The following is a 27,246-nucleotide window of genomic DNA, read 5'->3' as shown; positions in this document are numbered from 1 at the left end:
AAAAATAATAATTGTGCGCATAATCCAAAAATATATAAAAACTGATTTTATTTCTCTGGATTTCCCCACGTGCATATCACATGTACCAGAAGTTAGATCAGCCTTTCACAGGCTGATCTAACTTAGTCAAGGCACTTCATTGTATCATTTCAGGTTGAAGTGCTTTGATGTTCTCAAAGCAAAGCATCTCACCTTAGAGGTTATTGCAGTGAACATGTATTACATTTTTTAACTGCTATGGTCATTTCACACACACATAACCAACCTGCTGTTCATTTTTCATGCTTGGTATTTTTGTCAAGGGAACTGATAATTTCTCACATTTATTTAGGATGAATCCATTTCCATGATTACTTTACAAAAGTCAGCTTATAATTTCAACCATAAAGTCTGCACAGAACCACAAACAGGTATTTGCTGATGGAATACTCTCTGACAAACTCCAAACATTTTCAGAAAGTAATTTTTGTTAAATATTGTGGGTTTTTTCAAAGAGACTTTCACAGTGAAATTATTATTATATGGACTACAGCCTTTCTGTCCTGAAACTAAAGATAGAATTCCTCTGAAAATCAACTACAGAAGAGAGTGGTGATCAAGCTATCACTGTCTTCTGTATTAAAGACCAGTAGGTTTCATGTATAGATGTTTTAACCCACATCAGGTTCAATAATAACAATCTATTCTTTCTACCACAACATTGGGATCATTACAAGATGTCTGCTATATTGTTGTATATCACCCCAGGAATTCCATATAAGTACAGTGCAGCTGTGAGCCATCAGACACTTCAACAGCCATTAAACTAAAGATAACTTATTCTTTCAGATAAAGTAGGTTGCTGTCATTGGTTTAACAGGAACTCTCACTGAAATTTCTCTTCTTGCTTCCCACCAAGCACAAGTGCTCTGTGCTTTGCATGTTGAATAGAAAGGACGGTGGACAAAGTCAGTGCTTTTATTTTAATCTCTAACTTTTTTCTCCAAGACCTTGGGCTACTTGGCCTACTGAAGATAGCCTCTACCAGGTCAGTAAAGCACATCAGCCACTGTCTTTTACGTTGGTGATCTTGGCCTGAAACTGCAAGCATTCAGTTATGCTAAAAAGGAGCTACGGCTCCCTAGGACATCATCTTACGTCACCTGGCTTCCCTCTCAACAGAGATAATCAGCACAACTCCGTAAACCCTGTACAGAACACAGAGTAAAGTACTCTCCAGCACATGACGTTCATTAAAACGGAGTGCGAAAGGAAGGATAGAGAACGTCTGACAGAGGACGAAAAAAACTTGCTTGGAGTCTGCTTTCAGTTCAGCCCCCGGCGCCCGCGCCGCACCTGCCCCGCGCCCCGGGCGGGCAGCGGCAGTACCGGCCTGCGGGCTCGCCGGGGAGCCAGGGGCCGCCCGGGACCCCGCTGGCACGATTCAGAGACTCACACAATGGGTCAGGCTACAAGACACGAGGTCATTTGGTCCAACCTGTCTGCTCAAGCAGAATGATCCAGGAGCACGTGGCACAGGCTTGTGTCTATATAGTTCTTGAGCATCTCCCGTGAGGGAGACTCCACAACCTCTCTGCGCCATCTGATCCAGTGCTCCGTCACCTGCACGGTAAAGAAGTTTTTCCTCCTGGAAGTTCTTCGGGTGGAACTTCCTGTGCATCAGTTTGTGCCCATTGCCTTTTGTCCTACTGCTGGGCGCCACTGAGAAAAACCTGGCTCCGTCCTGTCGACACACGCCTTTTAGATATTTACACAGCATTCACAACGGACCTGGAGACGGATTCTGTTCCTGCTGCGCGGCAGCGCCCCGCCGCTCGCTGCTCCCCCACTGTCCCCCAGCCGCTACTCAGCCCTGTCCCCACCCACGCACGGGAGCCTCATGGCGCCCGAGCCTGCACCGCGCTGGGCTGGGCTGGGCCGGGCCGTTCCTCGCGGGCGCAGCGGCTGCCGAGCGCTGCCGCCCCGGCCGCTCTCGCCCCGCCTCGCCGCTCTCGGTAAGCGACGGCCGTGCAGGGGCGATGGGGTGGGGCGGTGGAGCCTCGTGTGTGCGGCTGCGCCGGGGCGCTCAGGCCGGGACCGCGGGCTGGTGGCGGCAGCAGTGGGTCTGCGCGTGTGCGGCGGCGGCCCAGCCAGGAGCGGCGGGCGGCGGCGTGGGACGTAGCGGTGAGGCCCGGGGAGGGTACGGGGCGAGGGGCGCAGGCAGAGCCGGCAGAGGTACGGAGGAAGGGGGAGCCCGCGGCGGCGGTACTGCTGCCCCGCAGCGGGGCGGGCGGCGCGCTGGCCCCTCCTCTGCGGCGGGGCGGAGGAGCCGTGCGGGCGGGCGGCCGTGCCCGGCGTCCCCGGCAGGTTGCGCGGGGCCCGCTGAGCAGCGCCGGAGTTGCGGTGACCTGTGGGAAAAGCAGAGCTCCAAGGGCCTGATTGTTCCGGAATGCAAGGGGGAATTTAATTTATTTCAACTGATTTCCCACGTACTTCCTCCCCAGAGCCCACTGAGCCTGGCAGTCCCTGCGGTCGCTTGAGAACTGGTGACAGCCTGACCGCCCCCGATGGGGAGTGAGCCTGGCTCGGCCGGGTGGACCCTCGGGCTTCTGTTCAAAAGCCTTTTGATCCTCCCCTTTGTTTTTGTTAATTGCCGATGCCTTGGAGGTCTTCTGCCACTGGGGCCTTTGTTTGAAGCTTCCGTGGCGGCTGTGGTTAAGCTGCTCCGAGCTTGCCGAGCTCGCAGCTGTCCCTTGCGGGAGCTCCGTCTGCGGAGGGGTTCGGCGTTGCTGATACCGCACGGGCAGGCTCACCGTGAAGGAGTGGAAGTCCTCCGGGGGGTGCCCGCGTGTCGCGAGGTTGCGAAATAACAAAACCAGTTCGAAGTAGCTGGTCGGTGGAGTTTAAAACTTATATTCCAGTCTGAACTTGCTTAACTGCTGCAATCTTGATACTGCTTTCTGCTGAAGAAATCATAGGAAATAAGTATTTTTTTCAGTTTTACAGTACCATCTTTTTAATTCCTGTTAGACTGTTAGACGTATAGTCTAACAGTATAAAAGAACAAATAGAAAATTGTGATGTCTGCATCTGTTGTTATGCTTCTGATTTTTTTCCTAATTTGACAATAGACACTTTAGTATAGGTCTGTACAGTTGGTGTCCTTAGTTTTTGAGGTTTCACAGCCTACAAGCTACTTGTAAAGAAACGGTTCATAAGAAAATCTTTTTCTTAAAGAGTTTTTATTAATAAGGGTTTTTGTGTTGGGCCTGTGTAACAGTAGATATTTAAATAAAATGTTAGTTAGTTTCCCATTCTCACCTGATTATTGAAAAGGAAAAAAATTATTCCCACAAAGCACCTTCTCTAATTTGTGCAAATATGTGGTGTCTCTGACAGGAATTTAGGCGTGCAGCATCATGGTTATGAAAGCTACACTAGAAGATGATGATTCAGGATGGGAACTTGGTATGCCTGACAAGATGGAAAAGAGTAATACCAGCTGGATAGATATAACCCAGGATTTTGAAGAAGCTTGTAGAGGTGAGTTGTAGTCCTTTCATTCTGAGAAAACTTGGAATCCTTTGGAGGCCTAAGCATAGTTCTTTCAGCTCTTTTGAGCAATAGTGTGACCCAGGTTCAAGCTTCAGATGCATGAGCTACATTGATTCTGTGTTAACTCGGAGATTAGAATTGTCATGAACCACCTCACTTTGTTTCCTCTTCCAGATTACGTAAATACCTCTTTAATTCAAGTTTTTTCATTTTACGCATTTTCACATCTGCTTTTCTTTCTTTTGTCTCTTCTGCCAAGTGGAAATGTCATACCTGCATGCAGAGTCAACACTCTGTTTCTTTCTTGCATATTTTTGGCTCTCCAGGCTCCAGTAATTCATTTAATTCATCAGTGCATCATTTTTCATCTTTGAAACAAGTCTGAGTTTTTGAATTGATGCAGTGCATCTCAGTAATGGCGAAGCAGTTGCTTTCATTTAAACAGTGCCTTTATTACTGTTAGGTGCTACTGCTAGTTTTTTCAACTGATTTTATGATGACACTAGGAAAAAATAAATATAAAAAAATATAAAAATAAATATAAAAACTGCATCTTACCACACAGGTTATTACATAATGATAAGCACAATTTCTGTATATTATTTTTCTATATTACTCTAAATGACTTATAAATAATTATTTCTCTATATTACTTATATCTGTAATAGATTACTTATATCTGTACCCATCAAATATATCTAAAGACTCCTTTAAAAGTTATGAGGGAAAGCAAGCTTTTCACTAGTCTCCCCTGGAATAGACTAAGATACCTGCATAAAGGAGCAGAGGAAACAGCTGTATTTCAGGCTATTCAGATGCCACTATTTCACAGAATAATCATCACAGAATGATTTGTGCTAGATTTGTGCTTTCGTTCCAACTCTCCTGCCATGGACAGGGGCACTTTTCACCAGACTGTGTTGCTCAAAGCCCCATCCTACCTGGCCTTGAACAGTCACAGGGATGGGGGATGCACAGCTTCTCTGGGCAACCTGTTCCAGTGACTCCCCACCTTCATAGTAAAAAATTTCTACCACTATCTAATCTAAATCTCTTTTAGTTTAACAGCATTTCCCCTTGTCCTGTCAGTACATGCCCTTGTAAAAAGTCACTCTCCAGCTCTTTTCTAGCCTTCCTTTATGAACTGGAGGGGTGCTAGATGGTCTCCATAGACTCTTTTCTTCTCCAGGCTAAACAGCCCCGATTCTTTCAGCCTGTCTTCACAGGAAAGGTGCTTTAGCCTTCCATTCATTTTTGTTTGTCTCTTCTGAACTTGTACCAACAGACCCATGTCCTTCCTGTGCTGGAACCCCAGACCTGGATGCAGGGTTCCAGGTGGGGTCTCATCAGAGCAGAGAGGCAGAACCCCCTCCCTTGACATGCAGCCCAGTATATCAGCTTTTTGTGCTGTGAGTGCACTGTGTGCTTCATAATTCTAAAACTTCTTTACTTTCTAGAATAACAGAGGGATGTGGGCACACTGTTAACCATGGGGTTTTTTTTCAGTCTTTCAGTCTTGAAAGTGCTTTGTAAGTAAAAGCAGTACTGTCATGGGTTGACCTGGGCCAGATGCCAGGCACACACCAAAGACACTCACTCTGCCCTGCAGCTGGACAGAGGAGAGAAAACCTAATGAAAGGTCATGGGTTGAGATAAAGACTGCAAGAGATCACTCACAAAATATAATCATGGGCACAACAGGCTCAACTTAGAGATATGAAGGGAATTAATTATTGACAAAATCAGAGCAGGATAGTGAGAAAGTAAAATAACCCTTAAAAACAGCGTCCTTCCTTCCGTCCTTCCTTCCGTCCTTCCTTCCATCCTTCCTTCCTTCCTGCTCTGCCTGCTACCCCAGCAGCACAGGGAGACAGGGAATGGGGGTTGTGGCCAGTTCATCACCTGAGGCTTCTCCCACTGCTCAGGGAGAGGAGTCATTCCCCAGCTGCACCGTGGGATCCCTCCCATGGGAGACAGTTCTTCATTAGCTTCTCCAACATGGGTCCATCTCATGAGCAGCAGCTCTCAGTGAACTGCTGCAATGTGAGTCCATCCCATGGACACACAGTCGTCCCATAATGGGTCTCTCTTCCACAGAGTGCAGTCCTCCAAGGATAGGCTGCTCCAGCATGGGAGCAGGGCCCCTCTTTCCACAGGTCTCCCATAGGTTCACAACCCTTCCTCAGGCATCCACCAGCTGCAGGTGGATCTCTGCATTCCTGTGGGCCTCTATGGGCTGCAGGGGCACAGCTTCTGCACCATGCAGGGGAATCTCAGGTCCAGCAACTGGAGCACCTCCTCCCCCTCCTTCTTCACTGAGCTTGATGTCTGTAGTGCTCTTCTTCTCCCATGTTCTCACTCAGCTCTTCTCCATCTGCAGTTGAAACTGTGCAATTTGGGTGTTTTTTGTTTTTCTTCTTGAATCTGTTACCACAAGGTATTATTGTTTCTATCTGGCCCAGCAGCACATCCATCTCTGAAGCTGCCAGGGATTGGCTCTGCTGGACATGGAAGAAGCTTCTGGCAGTTTCTCACAAAAGTCATCCCTGTAGTTATTCCCCCACAAGCTACGAAACCCAGGCCATGCAAACCCAATGCAAGTAGGAATGCCTGATCTGCTGCCTGAAGCTTGTTCTGTCTTGGCATAAGGCAGTTTGGTGCGTGACAAGACTACTCTGGAAAAGTTGTGCTAATAGGATGATTGTAATTGTTTGTTTTGTCCTGTTCCTTTATAGAACTGAAGTTAGGAGAACTGCTTCATGACAAGCTGTAAGTATGTGTGTGGGATGGTTCTGGCTTTTAGATAAGATTACTGCAAACATGTTGATGTTACCTAATAACTAAGCTTTAGACTTTCACTTTAAATAAACTATTTGAAGTATATAGAATATCATATATTCTTAGTGGTATGTATATGCTGCACCTGTATGAATGCTGAACATGTCTGATGCTCTAAGTATAACATTACATTTTTCATTGTGATTGAAATTGTATTTCAGAAGTTCATAGCACATCTTATGATCTGTGGTGATTACATTACTATCTTATGGGACATGCTTTTGTGAAAAAAGGCCAGAAGGACTTTAAACCTGGTTGCCTCAAATGTCACTATCAAGTATTTCATAAACAATATGTATGCCTTAATGCAATGTAAATAACATGCTAAAGCAGAAAGTGAGAACTCTACACACTGGAAGTATATTTCAAAGAAAAGCATGTGGTAAAGACTTGCTGAATTTATTTGAGAATGATTAAATAATTTAAATATTTTAAAGATTAAATTCTTCCTAGTGAAGGTGTTCACTTGAGTAAATAAAAAAGTTATATTTGAAACTAATAGCTCAGAAGACAGAAGCATGCTATTAAATGAAAACCTGCTAAAAAGTGTGTGCAAGGCTGTCACCAGCTAGTTACTAAGTAGAATCAAAGCAAATTTTCAGGTGTAGTTTTTTACATAAGAGCATTTCAGAGCAAATACAGAAAATACAGAATTTAAATGAGCCATATGCAATAGGCTTTTTGTATTATAAAGCCTGTTGCTGGAGTTCTGACAAATGTCATGATAAAGTGAAGCACTGTATCTCTTCATGTGTAGGCAAGTCTTTTGGTGTGGCTCTTCTGCAAGCTTTTTTTCTTCTTCCCTGACTACACGTGATATGTTGTCTCATGCTGAGGGTTTTTTTTGCATCAGTTTTGTTAATGTGCCCATTTTAAACAAAGCTGGTATATTCAATATATATTAGTCTATGTTAGGTATATTGTCATTAGTGTGTGGGGAACATATCTTGTTTTTTTTGGGATGTGGTGTACTAAGGAACAGCTTCAGTTAATGTCAGTTTATGATTTTACATGATGTTTAAGAAGATGCTGTGAAGTTTATAGAAACAAGTGTGCAAAGATATAGTAGTGGGATATTTTGCTCAGGAGTGTTCTTCATCCTTAGATAAAGGCTAATAATTTTCTTTTAGCCATCTCTTCTCCTACGAATTTCATGAGAGATCCTTAACTGAAAACCATGACCTCTGAAGATCAATACTAATGTTCACATACCTTATTGTCTGTGGTCAGAATATAGTGTACTTGGTTTGTCATCCTATGTTCTTTTTTGTTAGTTTGCAAAGACTACTTTGTATAAAATAATTACATTCAGCACATTTATTTCATTTGTGTTCTTAGTTTTGGTCTTTTTGAAGCCATGTCTGCCATTGAAATGATGGATCCCAAGATGGATGCTGGTATGATTGGAAATCAGGTTAACAGAAAGGTTCTTAACTTCGAGCAAGCTATTAAGGTTTGTGTGAATTTCCTGGCTTTGCCTACACTGTCTGTAGAAATACTCATTTTTGTCAAATTACAGCTAAGCACAATACAGCATAATTCATGTTTTCAATCTTCTCTTGACATCTCTGGTTTTTTTTTTCTTTTGAATAATTAAGTAAAAAGTAGCTTGTAATGCTTACCTTTCTTGTTACCTGCATTATCACAATGATGCTAACTCTTCCAGTGAAAAGTAGTATGAAATTATTAGTTATTGATACCTCAAGTAAATATATCTCCAACATTGTTTTGCAAGTCACTCTGCTTTCCCAAAATCTGTCTTTTATGTGAAGATGTATTGGTTAGCTTCTGTTTAACCTGAATGGAAACCAGCTTTCTTAAAAAAGCTGGAAATTAACATTTTATCATTCTTTGAGTTTATCAGCATGAGCAGAAGCCAGATAATTTACCAACATTGACAGTAATGATTAACTTTTGATTTATGATCAAGATAAATCGGAGGACAGAGGTTGAAAGACTTGCTGTTATTTCAGAAAAAGTAATGCACTCAGAGGAAAAAGTATTTTTTTATGGTGAGCATTTGGACTGGAGTCAGAGAACTCCGTAAAATACTAGCTAAGTCATGTAGAATTTATCCAGGATTGCATACACTGGGCAAATTAAATTACGTAATTTGCAGCCTTTTTGGTGTTGATCTTTAAGGCAGTAAAACACTACAAGTATTTCCAGTTTAAAAAGCAGTCTTCAAGGAGTTGGTACTGTATATTACTCCTTGTTCAATCTTTATTATGATGATATAGTTTTGTGATTTTAGTGTTAGAAGTTAACTGGTGTTAAACTTTTCCTGACTAGTAATAAATAAGAATTCTTATTTTAGTCTTCTCTTTGGATAGTTTTATGTTTGGTTGGTGTTAACTGATGGGAATGAAAAGTTTTCAAGAATTTGAGACATGTTGTAAAGCTGATCAGTAAAGCTGGTGGTATACAATTACTCTGAAGCCTTGAACAAAATTTTAGTTTATTTTTTGGCTTTGGTACAAATCAGTTGTATTTTGTCGGTATGCTTTCATAGTATTTAGAATTTTGGTTGGGTTTTTTTTGTTTGTTTGTTTTCTAAGGATGGCACCATTAAAATAAAGGATCTCACTTCACCTGAGCTGGTAGGAATAATGGACACGTGTTTTTGTTGTTTGGTAAGCATTTTTCTGTTATTTAGGTTAGCTTAATTTTGATTTTTAATTTTTTTACTATAAGAAATATGGAAGACAGCAGCTAGCACCTTAAAAACTTTAAAAGATTTTATAGTTTCTGGTTTTATAAATGCATGTTATCTGATTGCCTGCTGTGTATTGATGTTTGACTGTGTTGGAAGCTGAGTGTGCAGTAACTGGTAGCACTCTGTTGATCCTTTCTGTACAGCCAAAATTGACTGAGCTTACAAAAGCTTTTTGAACAAAGAAAATAAATCTATTTAGTAAAAATAAGTTGAATATCAGTTACTTATTAATTGCATTTTTTTTCTGTGTATATGCTTTAATTTTCTCCGTGAATGATACTCATTATTTTCATCTATTCTTTAAAATTACATCAAAAATATTATTTTTAAAAATATTTCCAATCAGTTTAGTCAGAATAACATGTAAAGATCATAGTATATCTGATTCAGTGTAACATCATTTGTTTTCTACTCCTGGTCTCCGAAAGGGGACCATATTAAAAATATGGTTCTACTTAATTTTTTGCTATTTCAAGATAGAAACTTAAGTTACTGAATTGTTCCCTGTAGCTTAAGGAAACATGGAAGTGGTAGAGAGGGGATTGTGACCGGAAACTTTTATGAGAGAGAATGTGAAGAACATTAATGACTTGTCTCATAGTCATTTCCATTTTCCATTCACTATTTTGCAGAGAAAATTTGTAAATGTGAAGTTCTCTTGACATAATGTCATGTATAAATCACAGGGGTTAGACCTGAACTTCAGAGAATAGGTTTATCCAATGCCAGAATTCTAGGCCTGAAACACCTTCACTTTTTTGGTACTTGGAAGTTTGCCTTGAGTAAAGGCAACTTTAATTTTAAGGTTTCATTTCTTAATGGGTCTTTGAAGCACAGTAAAATGGAAAAGGAATGGATCTATAAAAATGAGGACTTGGCTGTCATGAGTTAAATATTTAATTTCCTTTTCTCTAGATAACATGGTTAGAAGGACATTCCTTGGCACAGACAGTATTCACTTGCCTTTATATTCATAATCCAGACTTCATAGAAGATCCTGCTATGAAGGCTTTTGCTCTTGGAATCCTGAAAATCTGTGATATTGCCAGAGAAAAGGTTAACAAAGCAGCTGTTTTTGAGGAGGTATGTGTTTCCCATCTCCTGTGGGGTTAAATGTGCAACATTATACCATAATGCAAGTAAAACAATGTATTAATGCCATTTGTTAGTGTTTGATTCGAGGATACTGTAGGAATAGCAGTTCATGATCCTAAAAGTGTTAGACTGGATACCTTTAAAATGTAGTTATTTGCATTAACGCCACAATGAAGGTATTTCATGCTCTCTTCTACATTTTCCTTGAATACTGTAGTCACATGAATATTTTAATCAAGAAGTAGTGCAAGTCTTGTGGCTAACCATTTGAAATACATTTCAGTTGTGAAACTGTTTAATTTTTTTATTTTTCTATGTTAGATAGTAATGATTACGTTTTGTCTAAAATGTCCATCTGGCACTGGGATCAGAGTCCTGTTTTCTGTCCTCAGCTCAGAGGAAATAGAGTTTGCTCTTGAAGAAGTCACTCTTGCTGACTATGTCTAAAATGGATCAAATACTACTTCGCAGCTATAGTTCTTGTAACATATTGGTAGGGTGTCACTTGATGAAAATATGAAGGGTGTATTGGTATTAAGGATTTATGCAGAAAATAATTACCTGAAGCTGGATTTGGGTGGGAAAGTCATTCAGTGTATTCATTCTTAGTGCATTCTGTACTTGATGGAATTAAACAAAAGCACACCTCATGCACATCCCCAATCACTCCTCCAAAAGAGAAAAAACAGCAAAAAGACCCAAAACCTAATAAGAAAACAAGTCCCAAAAAACCCAAACCAAAAAGAAAACCTCAAACCCCAGCTTGAAAATGTAAGTGCAGCTTTTATATTTCACTGCATATTGCTTCTTTGATTTTTCTTTTTTAGGAAGATTTTCAGTCAATGACTTATGGATTTAAAATGGCCAACAGTGTGACAGATCTTAGAGTTACAGGTACAGTTTGTGCTTTCTTTGTATCTGTCCAGCAGCCTCTTTCTCTTTTGGGCATGTGATTGCTTTCAGACACATCTGATTAATTGCTAGGAGTCTCAGCTATTAAGTTTTTTATTTGTCTTGTGGAAATTGCTGACTTGGTAAAAATGAGATGAAATTATTTTTTCCTTGAAAAAAAGGTTCAGTTGTCTTTTTTTTTTTAATCCGTGAGAAACAGAAGAAGTGCTTTTAGATGTGCCAGTGAAGTGGCTAAGCACGAGCTCAACACAGTAAAGTTACAGATCAGTGAAAAGTGCATTGTTTGAATTCTGCTTTTTTGCCTCTTAATTTGTTGTGCTCTAAATAGGCTGCTTTAGAAAAAAAGCAGTCTGGTAGTTCTACAGCTATGAATACATATGTTATTAAGTACATGTATAAGTATGTAAATTAATCTTTTGATGCACTAGTTTTTTAGGTGTGTTTGAGCTTTCCATTGATTTATTTTTGAAAAACCTGTGCATGCTTTAGCGTTGCATCAGTTGGTCTGAATTCTGATTTTTTATTGTTCCAAGACATCCCCACCATCCCTCACAAGATTATTTTTTGTCTAGTCTTTGACTAATGGATATGTAAAGCACTTTCAAGTTTGATTTTCCCCATAAAACTTCTTTTCCCCTGAGTGGTGTAGGTGTGCCTAGGAATGCTTCTCAGCTTTTAATCATGCTGTGATTTTTTCCAGGTATGCTGAAAGATGTAGAAGATGACATGCAAAGACGAGTAAAGGTATTGTTTTCATGTTTGTCTTGTCAATTATATTTCAGGTGTACTTAACATTGGTTTTGGGGTAGGGAGCTGGATGATGTGGAATGAAGGAGGTTTGTGTCATTAGGGTGGGGTTTTTGGAGAACTGCCATAATGGTTTCTGCAACATGCTTTTAGTTTGTCTTCTAGCTAGATCTTCAGACTTTATTTGTAAACTCCTTAGTAGTTGCTTCAGTAGCAGTAGAAGCTAGAATCATTATGTAGAAGATAACACTGGGCTGGGACACAGAAAGTAGTATTTAACTTTCAAGTTTTAAGCAGATATAGTATGTAATGTTAAAGAAGTTACTTAATTTTCTTTTACCACAGCTTACAGTGTAAAGCATTCATGCACTTTCCTTGCTGATTTGTAGAATTTACTGAGATAGATCTTATTAGTATAGGAGAGTCATTCAAGTATCTGGATTATATTTTAAGAATTTTTGAATTTGAAAACTGATTTTTTGAGTTATTTAACAGGTGGATGTTTTAGAGAAGGCAAAGAGATTTTATCAGTAGCTTCCCTTTGCAATTTTTAGTAAATTATTTGACATTTCTTTACCTTGCAGAGCACCCGAAGTCGACAAGGAGAAGAGAGAGATCCGGAAGTTGAACTTGAAGTAATGAATTGTTTGCTTTTTTCCTGGATTTCATGAATGTAAATGGGAGATGTAAATATGGCATAACCACACCCATGTGTATAAGAAGCAGCCAGGAAGTGTGAGCGCCAAGGAGCATACGGAAGAGCTGGCAAACAGCAGGGCATGCCGAGGCTTTTTGTGTGGCAGTTTGTGCAGGGAGGGCAGGAGTCCTGTGGGAGTTCTGCACACCACAATACAAGAAAGCCATTAAGGTATTAGAGAGTGTCCAAAGAAGGGCCATGAAGATGGTGGATGGCCTTGAGGGGAAGCTGTATGAGAAGCAGCTGAGATCACTTGCTCCGTTCAACCTGGAGATGAGGAGACTGAGGGGAGACCTTATTGCAGTTACAACTTCCTTGTGAGGAGAAGAGGAGGGGCAGGCACTGATCTCTTCTTTGGTGGTGACCAGTGACAGGACTTGGGGGAATGGCCTGAAGTTGTGTCAGGTGAGATTTAGGTTGGATATTAGAAACAGAGTTTTCATCCAGAGTGGTTGGGCACTGGAACAGGTTCCCCAGGGAGGTGGTCGCAGCACCAAAACTCTGAGTCCAGGAAAGTTTGGACCACACTCAAGCAGTTGGGATGCGCCAGGAGTTGGGCTGATGATCCTTCTGGGTCCCTTCCAACACAGGATATTCTATGATTCTATTATCAAATATCTACTGCTTAGTAATCAGCAGTATTATTTTATTACAGCATCAACAATGTTTAGCTGTCTTCAGCAGAGTCAAGTTTACCCGCATCTTACTCACTGTCCTAATAGCTTTTACAAAAAAAGAGGTATGTTCATTTGGCGTTTCTGTTTTTGCATTGGGATCCTGTGAAATACCCATTTTTCATTCTTTAAGATCAGGTAATTACTGTGTAGATTGAGGAGATTTGAATTGATGTGGATGGAGGTAAAGCTTTGAGTAAAGCCTTACAGTGGCAAATACTCAGTTCAAAGTGGGAAGCACAGGGAAGGCTAGTAGCTGACATTATTATGGCCTTGCAGAAAGACATATTAATTACAAAATGTTTAAAAATATTTATGAATTTCTAATTACTCTTTTCACACACAAGCAAAACTTCTTGTTTGAGTTCAGTTCTCTCCTGTGGAGTTACTTGATGCTGGGCAGTATTCTGTCCATATCAGAAGAACTGTATGCTCTTCCTTCCATGTAATATGGAATTTATATCTACATATCTTTGGTCTGGGAAGAGGAATTTAATAGTCTTCCATACAATTTGCCTGTTTTTTGAATATAAGATTTTGTAATTGCTGAGAGGGGTAGAACTACGTGCCCCCCCCAAGCAGACTCTCATGCATAGTGTACAAGACTTTCAGTTGTAACTATTGTAAAGTCTTACACACCAAAATTTGCAGCATTGAATTTATGTACAGTTACATAAAATACGCTACCACACAAAAATGTTGCATTTGGGGTGTTTTTTTCAGAGCAGGTTATGTAAAAATATCAGAATTTTAATGCCCTTCCTTTTTTTTATACTAACATTAATTAGATAGTCAAAATGTATTGGTTTGTAGTAATAATAATAGTTTCCTGCCTTTCAGACTAGTGCAGTTGCAGAAGCTCAGAAACTAATGACTCAGGCAGCTGACTTGCTCTCTGCCATACACAATTCACTGCATCATGGTATGCAGGCACAGAATGATACCACTAAAGGAGGTATGTATCAAATTACACAATTTTTTCCTTTCCTGGGTATGATCCCTTCATAAACACAAATACCTTTGTGTATTGAAAAAAAAAATTGAAAACAGTATTTACTTTGAACTAAAACACTCGTTATGCAAGTCGTTACAGATTTGCATTGTTTGATTTTAATTTTATTTTACCAGGTGGTGGTTCTCCTGAGAGCAACACTGTAATTTCAAAGCCAGAGATAATGTGAACTATTGGTTAAGTGCATTGCACTTAGAATCAGAGTGTATACCATTTTAAAATAGGGAACAGTACTTCACTGTTTGTACACGAGGACTTAGGTTTTTTAAAGAGTAATCATTGTCGTAGTTGGGTTGTTGGAGTCTCAGGAAGTTAACTGTCACTTAAAGAATTCATTTTGGCTAATTCAATAATTTGTATTATTGAAAGGGGTTATGAAAACACAACTTATATGCAGCTTGTCTCTGTCTCTCTCCCCTTCTTCTTTAGATCATCCTATTATGATGGGGTTTGAGCCACTGGTTAATCAGAGATTGCTGCCACCAACTTTCCCTCGATATGCAAAAATCATTAAAAGGGAGGAAATGGTCAAATATTTTTCCAAACTAATAGACCGAATAAAAACTGTATGTGAAGTAGTCAACTTAAGTAACTTGCACTGTATACTGGTAAGCATAAATGTTTCTTATTTATTGCCAGAAATAAGATCTGAAAATGTTACTTGGAAAAAAATCATTCCATATATGCATGCTCTTGCTTACTGGAGAGAGAAGTGAGCACTATGTGTGTATTTGGTGTTTTTAACTGTTAGGCTCAATTTCAAAATTTACTATCCTTCCTGATAGTTACTACTTTTCTTCTTTTGATAAAGACCTTCTCTCAAACATCTTACTTTTCCTGTAATTCATGAAATAATTATGTGTCTTACTGGCCAAGGCCAAGCAAGTTTCTTTGGTTCAATAACTGTGTCTACAATAACAGAACATAATTCTTTGCTATATGTCTGACGTTTTTCAAATTCATTAAGCAGTATTCTGCACATGTGCCTATTACACAAGAGGGCATTAAATAGGTGTTCCCTAACATGCTGTTCCCTAAATAGGCATAAAGTTAAGCACCTGCTTATATTCTTTCCTTAATAACTGTTACTGATGTTTACTGTTAGTTACTGCCTACATTTATTAGAAAACACGTAAGAGCTTGAAATATTTTTTGGTATCCATGCATTCACTGACTGATAAAAGAGATACAGTTACAGCAAACCTTTCGTCTTCCTATTTCCTGTTAGTTAATGAAAGGAGTGTTTGCATTGAAGCGCCTGGTACCATTTAGACCTTACCTGGGTTGAAATCAATTTTTTAAAATCAATTCTCAGTTTTGTTCAATACCTGATATAGTTACATAATGATCTTAACAATGTCACAGTATTTTTTTACTATTGTCTTTCTAGTTGTAGCATTTGAAAATTCAGAAATCATTTTGTTGAGTAATGAGTAATTGCAGAAAATCTTCGTAATATATTTTGTTCTGTTCAAACTATTCATGGTCTGTTTCTTAGAAGTTGTTGTTGCTATGCTGTTTATGTATGTTTTTAAACAAAATATAGGTGTATTTACACAGCTGTATATTTGTTTAGGAAAGATGCATGTGTGTGTGTAAAAATGATTTGTTGTATGTTTATACATATATAAATTGGCATATTAACCTGATTTTTCTTTTTTCCTTTCCTACATATATGTTAGGACTTTTTCTGTGAGTTTAGTGAACAATCACCATGTGTTCTTTCAAGATCCCTGTTACAGGCAAGTCCTAATTATGTCTATTAATAAAATACTTATGTATTCATTATAAATTCCTGTTCTTTAAGTATTTTAACAATATTCATGTAAGTTAATAATAGTTAAGTGGTAGAAAGTGTTCTGGTGATATTTAAGTATTAAGTATTATGGAAGAAATGCTTTGCTATGAGGATGATGAGGCATGGGAAGAGGCTGCCCAGGGAAGTTGTGGATGCTCCACCAAGTGTTCAAGGCCAGGAAGGTGTCCCTGCCCATGGCTGGGGGTTTAGAAGTAGATTATCTTTAGTATCCATTTCACTGCCAACCATTCTGTGATTCTATATAGGGAGGCTTATGTTTTGATCTAATTTTTAAAATAATTTTTAAACACTGTTGCTTTGATCATTTTAGTACATGCTAATTAAAACAGAAATAATTTAATTTTTTTTTTCCTCCACCATAAAGCTGTGCCTGTACACACATTTTTATGCTTCTGTCTATGTGCTTTGCCATTTTGGGACTGGTATTTGTATTCATCTCCTTGTTTGGACAGAACTTAATGTACAGACTGCTTCTATTGCTACAACAGTAAAACTGATTGTTGGTGCAGAATAATATGGTGCCCCTAGATGCCAGAACTTCTTTACATTTGATCCCTATTAAACCATTTGTAGAGCCAATGGACTATAACTGTGGGCAAGTAAAATGTGTTCGTAGTGTGTATTTTCTCACCTTCCACTACATGTATTTGTGTAATCGCTGTGGGTGCCTGACATCAGAGTTTTTCCTTCAAGTGCTGAAGAGCCATATAAGAAAGGGACACAGCACTCATGGAGGGAAGTTAAATGAGTATCAGACATGACTGATGTAAGTAGTAGCATACAGAGGGATTGAAAAACATCAGCAGTAGTTTGGAGATATAGCCTTATGTGTGTCCAGAGAACGCTCACATTTTATGCTGATCTTCAGAAATGTCTGATTTATCATCCAAGAAATGAAACAATTTTGCATGCACTCTATTGTGCAAGTACTAGAGCTGTATGTAGTGTCCTGGGAATACCACAGAAGTGTCAGATCTCAATATTTCTGAGTCATTAACCTTGGACCTAGTTGAACCATTTTAATTCTTAAAGTAATCTTACAATTTTATTATATAAAAAAGTATTGCCAGAGCTTTCTATTAGTAATTCTAGAGCATTACTTTTAACTTAAAACATGTTTCTAAAAACACATCTTTACTTTTAGACAACTTTCCTAGTAGATAACAAGAAGGTGTTCGGCACTCATCTCATGCAAGACATGGTAAAAGATGCCTTAAGATCTTTCGTCAGTCCTCCAGTACTTTCTCCAAAGTAAGTGGATCTTGAATGTACTTGCATGTGTTTACATGTCTGATGAAAAGATATTTCTGCTTACAAGAGCAATGACAAACGTACAAAAACCATACATTTTGTACATAGTGCTTACGTATGAAGGACTCGGTTGCTGTTGCTGCAGTCAGGTTTCTTTTTTTGTTTTGTGCTACATAGACTGGTGGCATTTATAAAAATATGTATGTACATGGATATTTCCTTTTTAGGTGTTGTCTTTATAATAACCACCAGGCAAAAGACTATATTGATTCCTTTGTCACACACTGTGTTCGGGTAAGTGTTCTTTCCAATTATAACCTGTATGTGTGTGAGAACTTGGCAGATTTGCATACATTTGAAAATGAGACAAGTTATTTTACACACCTGACATGAAGGCAAAATTGAAGAAGTTGGCCATCTTAAATTGGTAATGCCTTTTAAAAATCCAGTGTAATTATTGCTGGTTTTCTTCTGCTTCCATATTTTTATTTAGCATTTCATTTATAAAAAATCTGCATGTACTACTTCTTTACAGAGTAGTTTCATGTCATAAATGCGTATCACTAATAAAAACAAAACTATTTTAACATTCTGTTCAGTTTCAGTTTTTTAAGATTCTGTTGTTGAATGTGGCATGATGAAAATCTCAACAAAATCAGAATTTAGGTTGGAAAATACCTCCAAGCTCATTGAGTCCAAACCAGCACTGCCAAGTCCATCACTAAACCTTACCCCTAAGTGCCATGATTACACATTCTTTAAATATTTCCGGAGATGGTGACTTAACTGCTTTCCTGAGAAGTGGTTCCAATGCTTGACAAACTTGATTGTGAAGAAATTTTTCTTAATATTCAGTACAAACATCTCATGGCACGGCTTGAGGCCATTTCCTCTTGTCCTGTCACTTGACAGAAGAGATGAGCCCCACCTGGCTGCACTCTCCTTCCAAGTGGGTGTAGAGAGTAATAAGGCTTCCCCTGAGCCTCCTTTTCTGCAGGGTAAAATAAAAACACCCCTAGCTCCCTCAGCCTCTCCTCACAGGGCTTGTTCTCCAGCCCCTTCCCCAGCTCCATTGCTCTGCTGTGGACATGCTCCCTCCGTGTCTGTCTTGTTGTGAGGGGCCCAAAAATAAACGAGATTTGAGGCAAGGCCTCACACACCAGTACTGAATACAGAGGGACAACCACTGCCTTGATCCTGCTGGACACAGTGTTTCTGATACAGGCCAGGATGCCATTGGCCACCTTAACCACCTGGGCACGTGGATTTAGGCATAAGAAATACCTCTTTAGCCTCAAGCATTTTGCTGTGGTGACCTTCCTAAAGGATGCTGACTTAATCTCACATCAACTTGTGTGCAGAGAATTTGGCTCTTGCATCACTCCATAGAGTTTGCTTTCCTGCTAAATCGCACTTTGTAGGGAGTAGTAAGGAACCCACCTCCTAATATAGATGTATAAACCAGATGCCTAAATAGACATCGTAGTACTTCTCCTGTAGTTTCGAAGTTGTTTTGGTAATTTAAAATTACACTTTGCTTCTTTCAGCCATTCTGTAGTCTGATTCAAATCCATGGACACAACAGAGCTCGTCAGAGAGATAAACTAGGTCACATCCTTGAAGAATTTGCCACATTACAGGATGAGGTAATGTCCTAGGCAGCAGGCCAGCAAAGTTTCTTTCCAGCTATATTACTGCCAGAGTGAAGCATGGTACTAAATTCTAAATGAATGATGGAAAATCCTTAAGGACTCCTAAAATTTAGCTTATTTAACAAGAAATTGTTAGAATGCATCCAAAAACTTTGTGCTACATGTGTTGAACAAAAACATACTACATTTTTTAAGATTAACTTTGTCCAATAAGTGGACTTCAGAATGACCTGTTGCGTTGTAATTTAATGGTAACTGCACAGCTTTTAGTCTCTATCCTGCCTGTGATTATCAGGCTGCAAGATGTAACCAGGGGGAGATAGACAAGGTGTGCTTACAAGACACCTTTGAAAATTCGGCCTTATACCTACATGAGATATAAACTGCAAAATTTTACAATTATTAAAAGGAAAGTTAAAAAATAACTCTTAAAAATATGTGCTGTGATATAAATAAAAATTATTTTGGACATCAAGAATGGGGAGAGATGAGAAGAAAGAATATATTCTCTCTTGCTGGAAGTAAGTTTCCTCAGCAGTGAGAGCCATATAATAATAAAATACTTCCCAAGATGTATTTGGCAAGGAGAACAGTTGAGGAACTTGGAGTTGGAGGGAGGTTTTGTGTGCACCAGCTTTCTTCAAGATGGTTTGAGTTTCTTGTAGTATTGTAGCTGAGGCACTGTTTTTTTCATTTTGTAGCAGGTTATATGGATTGTTCTGTTTAGGCTTTCTGATGATACTCCAACTCTGAGAGACTGTCTTCCATGTAACTTTCTTCTTAAGACAAAATTTGTCTTGGCAATATTTTAGTTACTCTGGTGGAACACAGTGTGTTTCTTGCACATAAAGCTTACAAAGTTATTTTTTCAATACAGCTAGGTTATTTTAAAAAAAAAAATAATTATTGCCAATATAGAACAATGAACAACAGCATGTAATGGGTTCTGAGTTTGTGCTCATGTGACTGCTAATGATCTATATACAAATACATTTAAAAATTACAAATTTTACCTATTTAATGTTCTTGCTATATTACTATGTAGAATATTTTTGTTCTGTGCAGCAGAATTTACTTAGATGACTCTCTTTCCAGTTTTCTGACAGTTCTAGACTTATTTCCATCTTTTAATATGGAGCATAAATCTACTGACCCAGTTTGTTAAGATTTTATGTCTGGCTTAGGGTGCTGTTTCACTCAAATATTTTTCCTCCTCTGTCTCTTACTTTGAGGACCTTTGTTTTTTTTCAACAGGCAGAGAAAGTAGATGCAGCGCTTCATAGCATGTTACTGAAGCAGGAACCACAAAGGCAACATTTGGCTTGCTTGGGCACCTGGGTCCTGTATCACAACCTTCGTATTATGATACAGTATCTTCTCAGTGGCTTTGAGTTAGAACTTTACAGTATGCATGAATATTACTACATCTATTGGTAAGAAGATGTTTTATTGACAGCTCTTTGAGGAGGGATGCTCCCAGAGAGCTGTAATTACACATACTAGAAGGAGGGACTTGAAATATGATTTTATGATCTCAAGCTTGATCACCATTGTGTTTGGTTTACCTATTTATGATATTACAAGTGGAGAAAAAAAAATCCATTGGTCTCTAGGTTTTTAAACTTACAAAATACTGTACCTTTTTTTCCTGAAATAGTAATTCTCACTTTTTGGCAGAGTGTCTTTCATTGACAATGAATGAAATATGTGTTGATTTTGGTAGACAAGAAGCATGCAGGAGAACAGCAATTTTCTTTATTCTTTTCTGCCTTTGCAGTATCAGAATCACTAGTCTTATTGATCTCTAGTATTCTGGAAAAGTTCTGCAAAGTTTTAAGTCAGAACTGTAATCTGAAAGTTGACTAGCTAAAATTAACTTCTTTTCTGTGGTATATTTGAAGAGACATCCTCCACCTTTCACATTAGTGAAAATGATTATATTATCTGGAAACAGAATACTTTTATTTTTCCACTTCTATTCACATTAATTATTTTCCATAGTTAATGGCCTGTGTCGAAAGAGAATTAAAAAAAAAATTCTAAACTACCAAGAGATTCCTATGTAAGTCACAAGCCTTCTTTTAATCTGAAAGATTAAAACAGTGCAAATGGCACAAACTTCAATGCATCGCATTTCTGTGTTGCTTCAATAGTGGATTAAGTGAAGAAATTAATATTTCAGAAGTTACCAGAAGATGGCAATCTTTTTCAATTAGTAACTCAATAATACCAACTTTTGTATAAGACATTATTTTTTTTTTACCTGCTCGTGTTTCCCTCTACCATTTTAATAAAACCACTCTTAGTTGCAATTGTCATGTCAACTGCTTTCTCAAGGGAAAAAAAAGGAGAAGCAGTTTCTGAGAGGTAATGTGCAAATGAAACTCAAATTTCTCAATAATTTTTCTTCTGATTAAAATTTTTTATAACTATTACTGAATTTTTATTGTGCTCCAAATCTGTAAATTTTTTTTCTATTCTTTTTCCCTATTACTTTTGATTTGATGTCAAGTAAGATATTTATTGGACTCACTTCCACTTTCTAAAAAATGTTCTTAAAGTTTTCTCTTTAACTGTGAAGGAACTGTATATGGATATTGTGTGTCTGTGGGCTTGGCCCCTTTATGCAATAACTCACAGCTTTTTAATGCTTGAAAAAGTCAGTAGTTGTCTTGTTTCTCAGATTAACAAGTCATAACAAAAGTAGAAAAGGTAGTAACATAGTATCTTTAAAAAAAACCCCCACTTTGATTTGGTGGCGGAAGAGTTCTAGAAAAATTTGGTCTTACAGGAGTTTTGAAATAAGAAGCTTAGACTTCAGTTAGTAAATGTGTAAGAATCTTGCATACCTTGAGCTGTTTGTGGTTGAATCTGAACCAGAACACGAATGAAGACCAATGTGTTGATTCCAGCCATGCAAAACAGTTTTCATGGCCCGTAAACACTGTCCTTTGCTAGGACATATCCTTTACCGCTTGGAGCAAGTGCCTTGGTACTCGGCGGGACGCGCGCAGCACAAGTGCGCGATGCGCTGCAGCCCATAACCGCTCCATACGGCTTCTGTGCAGGTACCTGTCCGAGTTCCTCTACGCCTGGCTGATGTCAACGCTGAGCCGTGCTGACAGCTCTCAAATGGCAGAGGAGAGGATAATGGAGGAACAACAGAAAGGCCGTAGTAGTAAGAAAACAAAGAAAAAGAAGAAAGGTACCTAGGTGTAGAGTGTTAACACACCTTTTTTTTCCCTTTCATGCAGCCATGTAGAATTAAAATTCAAAATTTAAACAGGCAACACTGATATGGGTAGGAAAAATATCCTAATGTTTATGAAGGCTGAATGTAAAACTTTTTAAGAATTCCTATTTAGTTAGTTTTTTACTTTCAAATAGATCTTTCAGAAAAACACAAACTCATTTATATTCACCGTATATAGTTTCTTCAGTTGTGTTATGTGTTGGACCATCTCAGAGTTTATAATGCCTGCAGAATTATGCTTTTAGTGACTGTAACTAGATTCAAACACTAGACTTGCAGCATATTTCTGTAATTTCTGTTTGGCTTTAGAGGTTCTTAAAACCTGTTTCTTAATGATACAGTGGTGAGTTTCCCTTTCTTTTCCTTGCCACCTTTTCAAGGGGAACAAAGATATGAACAGCTCAGGTATGAACAGCTCAGGATCATATCAACTAAATTCCCTTGTCTCTAGAAGTTCAGAAAATTACTAATATACTTGAAATGCCAAGTGTTGCGAAGTTTGGCACTAATTAAACACTGGAAACTAAAGGGAAACTTAAAAGAATGCTGTCAAGATTATTTGGATAAGAAGTGCTTTAACAACTTAGCCGTAGAAGTTAAAAAGATCCCTGAACTAAGCCTCTTGCATGCGGACTGTAAGTCTGAGGCTGTTGTTGAGTGTTTTATAAAGTCACGGGAATACCACTGACCAATTTATTCCACTGAGAGGAAAATTGTGTTCATGTAACTGGCAGGTGTGTCCTAAGAGTAACCAGGAGTCAGGTGAGCAGAAATGCATGTCTAGGCTTTGTATACTTCAGTTATTTTAAAATATAATTAAGAGTTCTTTGACTTTGTGGAAATTTGGAAGAACTCCGCTGATCTGAAATTAATACATGTACTTACACTGAAGTAAGAAAATGTATTTTTTTGTAAAATTTGCAGTTCGCCCTCTCAGTAGAGAGATCACCATGAGTCAAGCATACCAAAATATGTGTGCTGGGATGTACAAGGTAATTCACTTGTGTTCTATTTGTTTCAAATTTTTTTGTAATAGGGATCCTGCATCCATTGCATGTCTTCTTTTTTTGTAGTGGTACTGGAAATTAATTTCAAATTTATAATTTTCTATGGTAAATTCTGTACGGTTTTTCTATCCTTCCAGTTACATCTACGTCATCATTTTGATCTACCTCACAGCAAAATGTGACATAAAGCTATTACTTTTCACTATATTTATCTTTTTCTTTTAGACAATGATTGCCTTTGACATGGATGGCAAAGTAAGAAAACCTAAGTTTGAACTGGATAGTGAACAAGTTCGATATGAGCACAGATTTGCTCCATTCAACAGTGTTATAACACCACCTCCAGTGCACTACCTGCAATTTAAAGTGAGTAATCTTCAAACGTGGTGCTGCCCATGCTTTTACAGAAGACATTCACTCACTCGCTTTAAACACTGTCATGGTCAAAAGAACCTCAAAGTTCACACTGAAGCTATGTCACAATGGCAAGGACTTCCAGCTTTAGTTTTGTGCAAGATATGTTCCATTGAAGTCTTTATAAACTTAGATGTTTACCAGTTGGTCTGATATGGCAGTTTAAGATGGTTCCGTTGAGTTGCATGAAAATAAAATCTCTTGGAAGTCTATTAACAGACTTCTTGGCTGTGGTTAATTACAGCAGCGTGTTTCTATTAGTGCAGCAAGCAAATGGAAAAATAAAAAAGTTTTGAGTGGTGTTTAGAAGGGACCAGTGGAGGCTTGTCTTGTCCAGCGCCCTTCTTGAAATAGCATTATAAATCACATTACCTGTGTCTTTGTCTAGACAAATCTTAAAGTCAAGGTTGGAAATTTTCCAATGTCTTTGGTTAAACCTGATCCGGGTTTTTTTTTTTCTGGTCCTTTAAGTCATAGGATAACTGAGGGCTGTGCTATTTTTTTTCCTAATGCCCAGTCTAAATTACCAAGCCACAATCTGTGGCCTCTCATGTTACATTGTTTGTTATGTTACATTCGTTGTCATGAACAAGGAATCTTTATCTTCTGACAGCTTTGTAACTGTCTTTCAAGTAGTTGTAGGCTGCTGTTAAAATTACCCATTAGCATCCTTCCTGTAAAACTGAAAATGTCCAGGTCCACTGACCTCTCCTTGTGGCTTACATGCTCTAGGCCCCCAACCATCTCCACATCTCAACAACTTTCCTGAACTTGAGTGGATCCAGCCCTGGATGCAGTATTTCAGATAACAGAACACAAAAACTTAGTTCAGGATGATAACCTTCCTTGATATGCTGACCATACTCCTGCTAGTATAATCCCATATGAGGCTTGTCTGATTTGTAGTAAGACCACCTTGCTGGCTCATATTGAACTAGATGTTTGCAGTACCCCTGGCTGCTCATCCAGATGGTCTCACTTGTGGGGTTAGTCTCTATGGAAACAGTGCTATTTTCTATTCCAGTTACTCTCCCCAGTTTAATGTTATAAATTGTTGTAGTGGTAGTTAAGAAATCATCATGGTCTTGTCATTAAAGGTTTTTTTTTTAATCTGTAATCAAGAACAAAAAAATTTGAAGAATTAAAATTATATAAAATGAAGTTTTGTAGTTTCAGCATCTGACTTGCTGTAGCTTTGAGTAAACAGTGTACTTTTTATATCTACTTTTTTCCCTGTAATATCATACCCTGTTGTGTGCCACTATTAAAGCAAATGAGTGGTGACTTGTTCAAGAGAGAGACTGTTTCTCATTATGTTTCATTATGCTCACTGTAATACTTGAGCACTGTGTTATTGCTTGGGTTTTGCCATTTTAAGTAAATATTTCCGACTTCAGTTTTGATTTTTTCAATAGTATTTAGTTGACATGTCTCTTGAATACAGTAATGTGACAAAAACAATCTCCTGGCAATTTTTAGTTTTAATTTTATATATTTTAATATGTATTTGTTTTTCTCTAACACACTAGGAAATGTCTGATTTAAATAAGTATAGCCCACCTCCTCAGTCATCAGATCTCTACATGGCAGCTAGCAAGCACTACCAGCAAGCTAAAATGATTCTTGAGAATATTCCGAATCCAGACAATGAGGTAAGACTGAAATACTAGGAAAACGAGTATTTGCTCAAAATACAGTAAGTGGTTTCTTCAGCTGAATCTTCTTGAGATCCAAAACGTACTTCATCAAAATGGTGAGCAAAGTTGAGTGCTTTGATTAAGGAGTAGACAGTGGTCTGTTTCAATACATCAGCTAGCATAAAGTTGTGCTCGCTGTTAAAAAAAAGCTCTCTCTGCTGAGGACCTGAGATGCTGGATAGCAGCTTATTTCCTTGCATGTTGCCTTCTAAAAGCACAGCACTTTTAACCAGACAGTGAAAACATGCCTGTCATGCTTAGTTGGCATCTAGTAATTCAGGTGGACTCCTGAGAGGTGAGGAAAATAGGTTTGAATACCATTATGATGAAAAGAGGATTGAGTTTGGCACTTGTTCCCTGGAGCAGTTTTCTCAGCACTGAGCTGTAAACATGGGTAGCAATTTCTCCCTCTGTCCATAGCCTAAAACCTTAAGTGTCTGTGACTGTATTTTGGAGCAAGAAGAATGCTTTTGCTGTCACATCTAAGCAGATTAAGAATAGTTACAGCATTAGATTCTTCTGAGAATTTAGGACTCACTTTTTCCTCTCTGGATCATGGTGGTACTCACACATGAGCTGTCTATTTGAGGCCAAGATAGTTAAGAGGTAGTTTTGAGCACATACAGAGCACCTCCATGCAAAAAGTCACCAGTTTCATACATGAATTCCTCTTACCATTGTGTTGCAATGTTGAAGATTAGATGCCTAGAGTCTATCTATACCTTTATTTGTGTGGGTGCCACAGAACTTGCTGTAGTTCCCAAGTTTTTATTCAAGAATTGTTAAAGCTGTGGTTTCTGTGGCCTGTCAAATTTTTTAAAAAGTGACTATTAAGATAAATGCATCCTTCATTAAATTTAATTAATTCAGCTGTTGTATTTAAAAACAAATCTGAAACAGTCTGATCTCTGTTAAACAGATCCTGTAAGAAAACTCCTGTGTTGCTAATAGGATATCAACATTACAGTATTATCTTTGAAATAATTGTGAGGTCAAATGCTTTGACTTGAAGACTTCCTTCTGATTTATGTTTAGGTCAATCGAATTCTAAAAGTTGCAAAACCCAATATTGTGGTCATGAAGCTGCTGGCAGGAGGCCACAAGAAAGACTCTAAGGTAAGGAAATGCCAGCTCAATTAAACGTAAAATGTAGTAATACATACATTAAGGTTGGATTCAATGATCTGGAGATTTTCCAACATGAATGTTTCATCTAATTCTGTGTAAAGCCACCACAGATCTCTTAAGAGCCAAATGAGCACATTCAAGCTGTAGTTACTCTAAGATCAGGGCAAGTAACTTAATTTATTTTTCCCCTGGAAATAGTTTGTTGTAGTTAACTAAATATGGAAAATTCTAACCTATAAGTTTTGAGAAAAAAAATTGGGAAAAGCATGTTGGACAACATAGAATATAAGGGTATTCTTCAATAGCGGGAATAGCAGCTTGTGTGAACAAAGTTATGAGAGTGCTGTCTGCCACAAGGACAGTGTTCTTTTAGTCTATTGCTGTTTAATTTTTCTTTTCTGTCTGCAGGTTGTTCTCATAATGAGTATTAAATGGAGTAGTACTGCTGTCTAATATCTAATCTTAAATCATCTTTATAGGTTCCTCCAGAATTTGACTTCTCTCCTCACAAATATTTCCCAGTTGTGAAGCTTGTTTGAAGTACAAGAATTTTTTTAGAATACCTGAAGAATATCTGTGTAGCAGATACCAGCTCTAGAAGAGGGAATAACTAGTGCTGCACTCGGACTACGAGGGACATCCAGGATAAAAATACTGTAACATGGAATATCTGTAGTCTGCTGCCTTTATGTGATTTGAATGACAACTGCTGTTTTAAAGTGGTTTGTATAAAGTTTATTGGATTTTGTGCGTGAAACTGATTTTAATCAACTGTATTATTAAAGATAAGTTGTATCTTA

The 27,246-nt window shown here is 38.3% G+C and overlaps 1 protein-coding gene across 2 annotated transcripts; it reads left to right on the top strand.

The window, feature by feature from the left end:
- The first annotated feature begins 1,943 nt into the window (after positions 1-1,943).
- NAA35 (N-alpha-acetyltransferase 35, NatC auxiliary subunit) lies at positions 1,944-27,246 on the top strand. Of its 2 annotated transcripts, none has more exons than XM_041397030.1 (23): positions 1,944-2,163; positions 3,379-3,522; positions 6,270-6,303; positions 7,711-7,825; positions 8,931-9,005; positions 10,004-10,171; positions 11,011-11,077; positions 11,796-11,839; positions 12,427-12,477; positions 13,195-13,278; positions 14,054-14,168; positions 14,655-14,833; positions 15,908-15,967; positions 17,189-17,295; positions 17,523-17,589; positions 18,843-18,941; positions 20,202-20,380; positions 22,016-22,152; positions 23,125-23,192; positions 23,433-23,573; positions 25,151-25,273; positions 26,354-26,434; positions 26,926-27,246. In XM_041397030.1, exons 2-23 carry the CDS (start codon positions 3,399-3,401, stop codon positions 26,983-26,985), a joined length of 2,178 nt encoding a protein of 725 aa, XP_041252964.1. In that variant the 5' UTR covers positions 1,944-2,163; positions 3,379-3,398; the 3' UTR covers positions 26,986-27,246. The 2 variants fall into 2 exon arrangements, with proteins under 2 accessions (XP_041252964.1, XP_041252965.1); XM_041397031.1 differs by having other exon boundaries at positions 1,944-2,214.

This window comes from Onychostruthus taczanowskii, unplaced genomic scaffold, assembly GCF_017590055.1.
Source record: "Onychostruthus taczanowskii isolate IOZ18803 unplaced genomic scaffold, ASM1759005v1 scaffold134, whole genome shotgun sequence".
Lineage (NCBI taxonomy): Eukaryota > Metazoa > Chordata > Aves > Passeriformes > Passeridae > Onychostruthus > Onychostruthus taczanowskii.
Note: the sequence above shows the minus strand (reverse complement) of the source record. Positions and strands in the feature narration are given on the sequence as shown.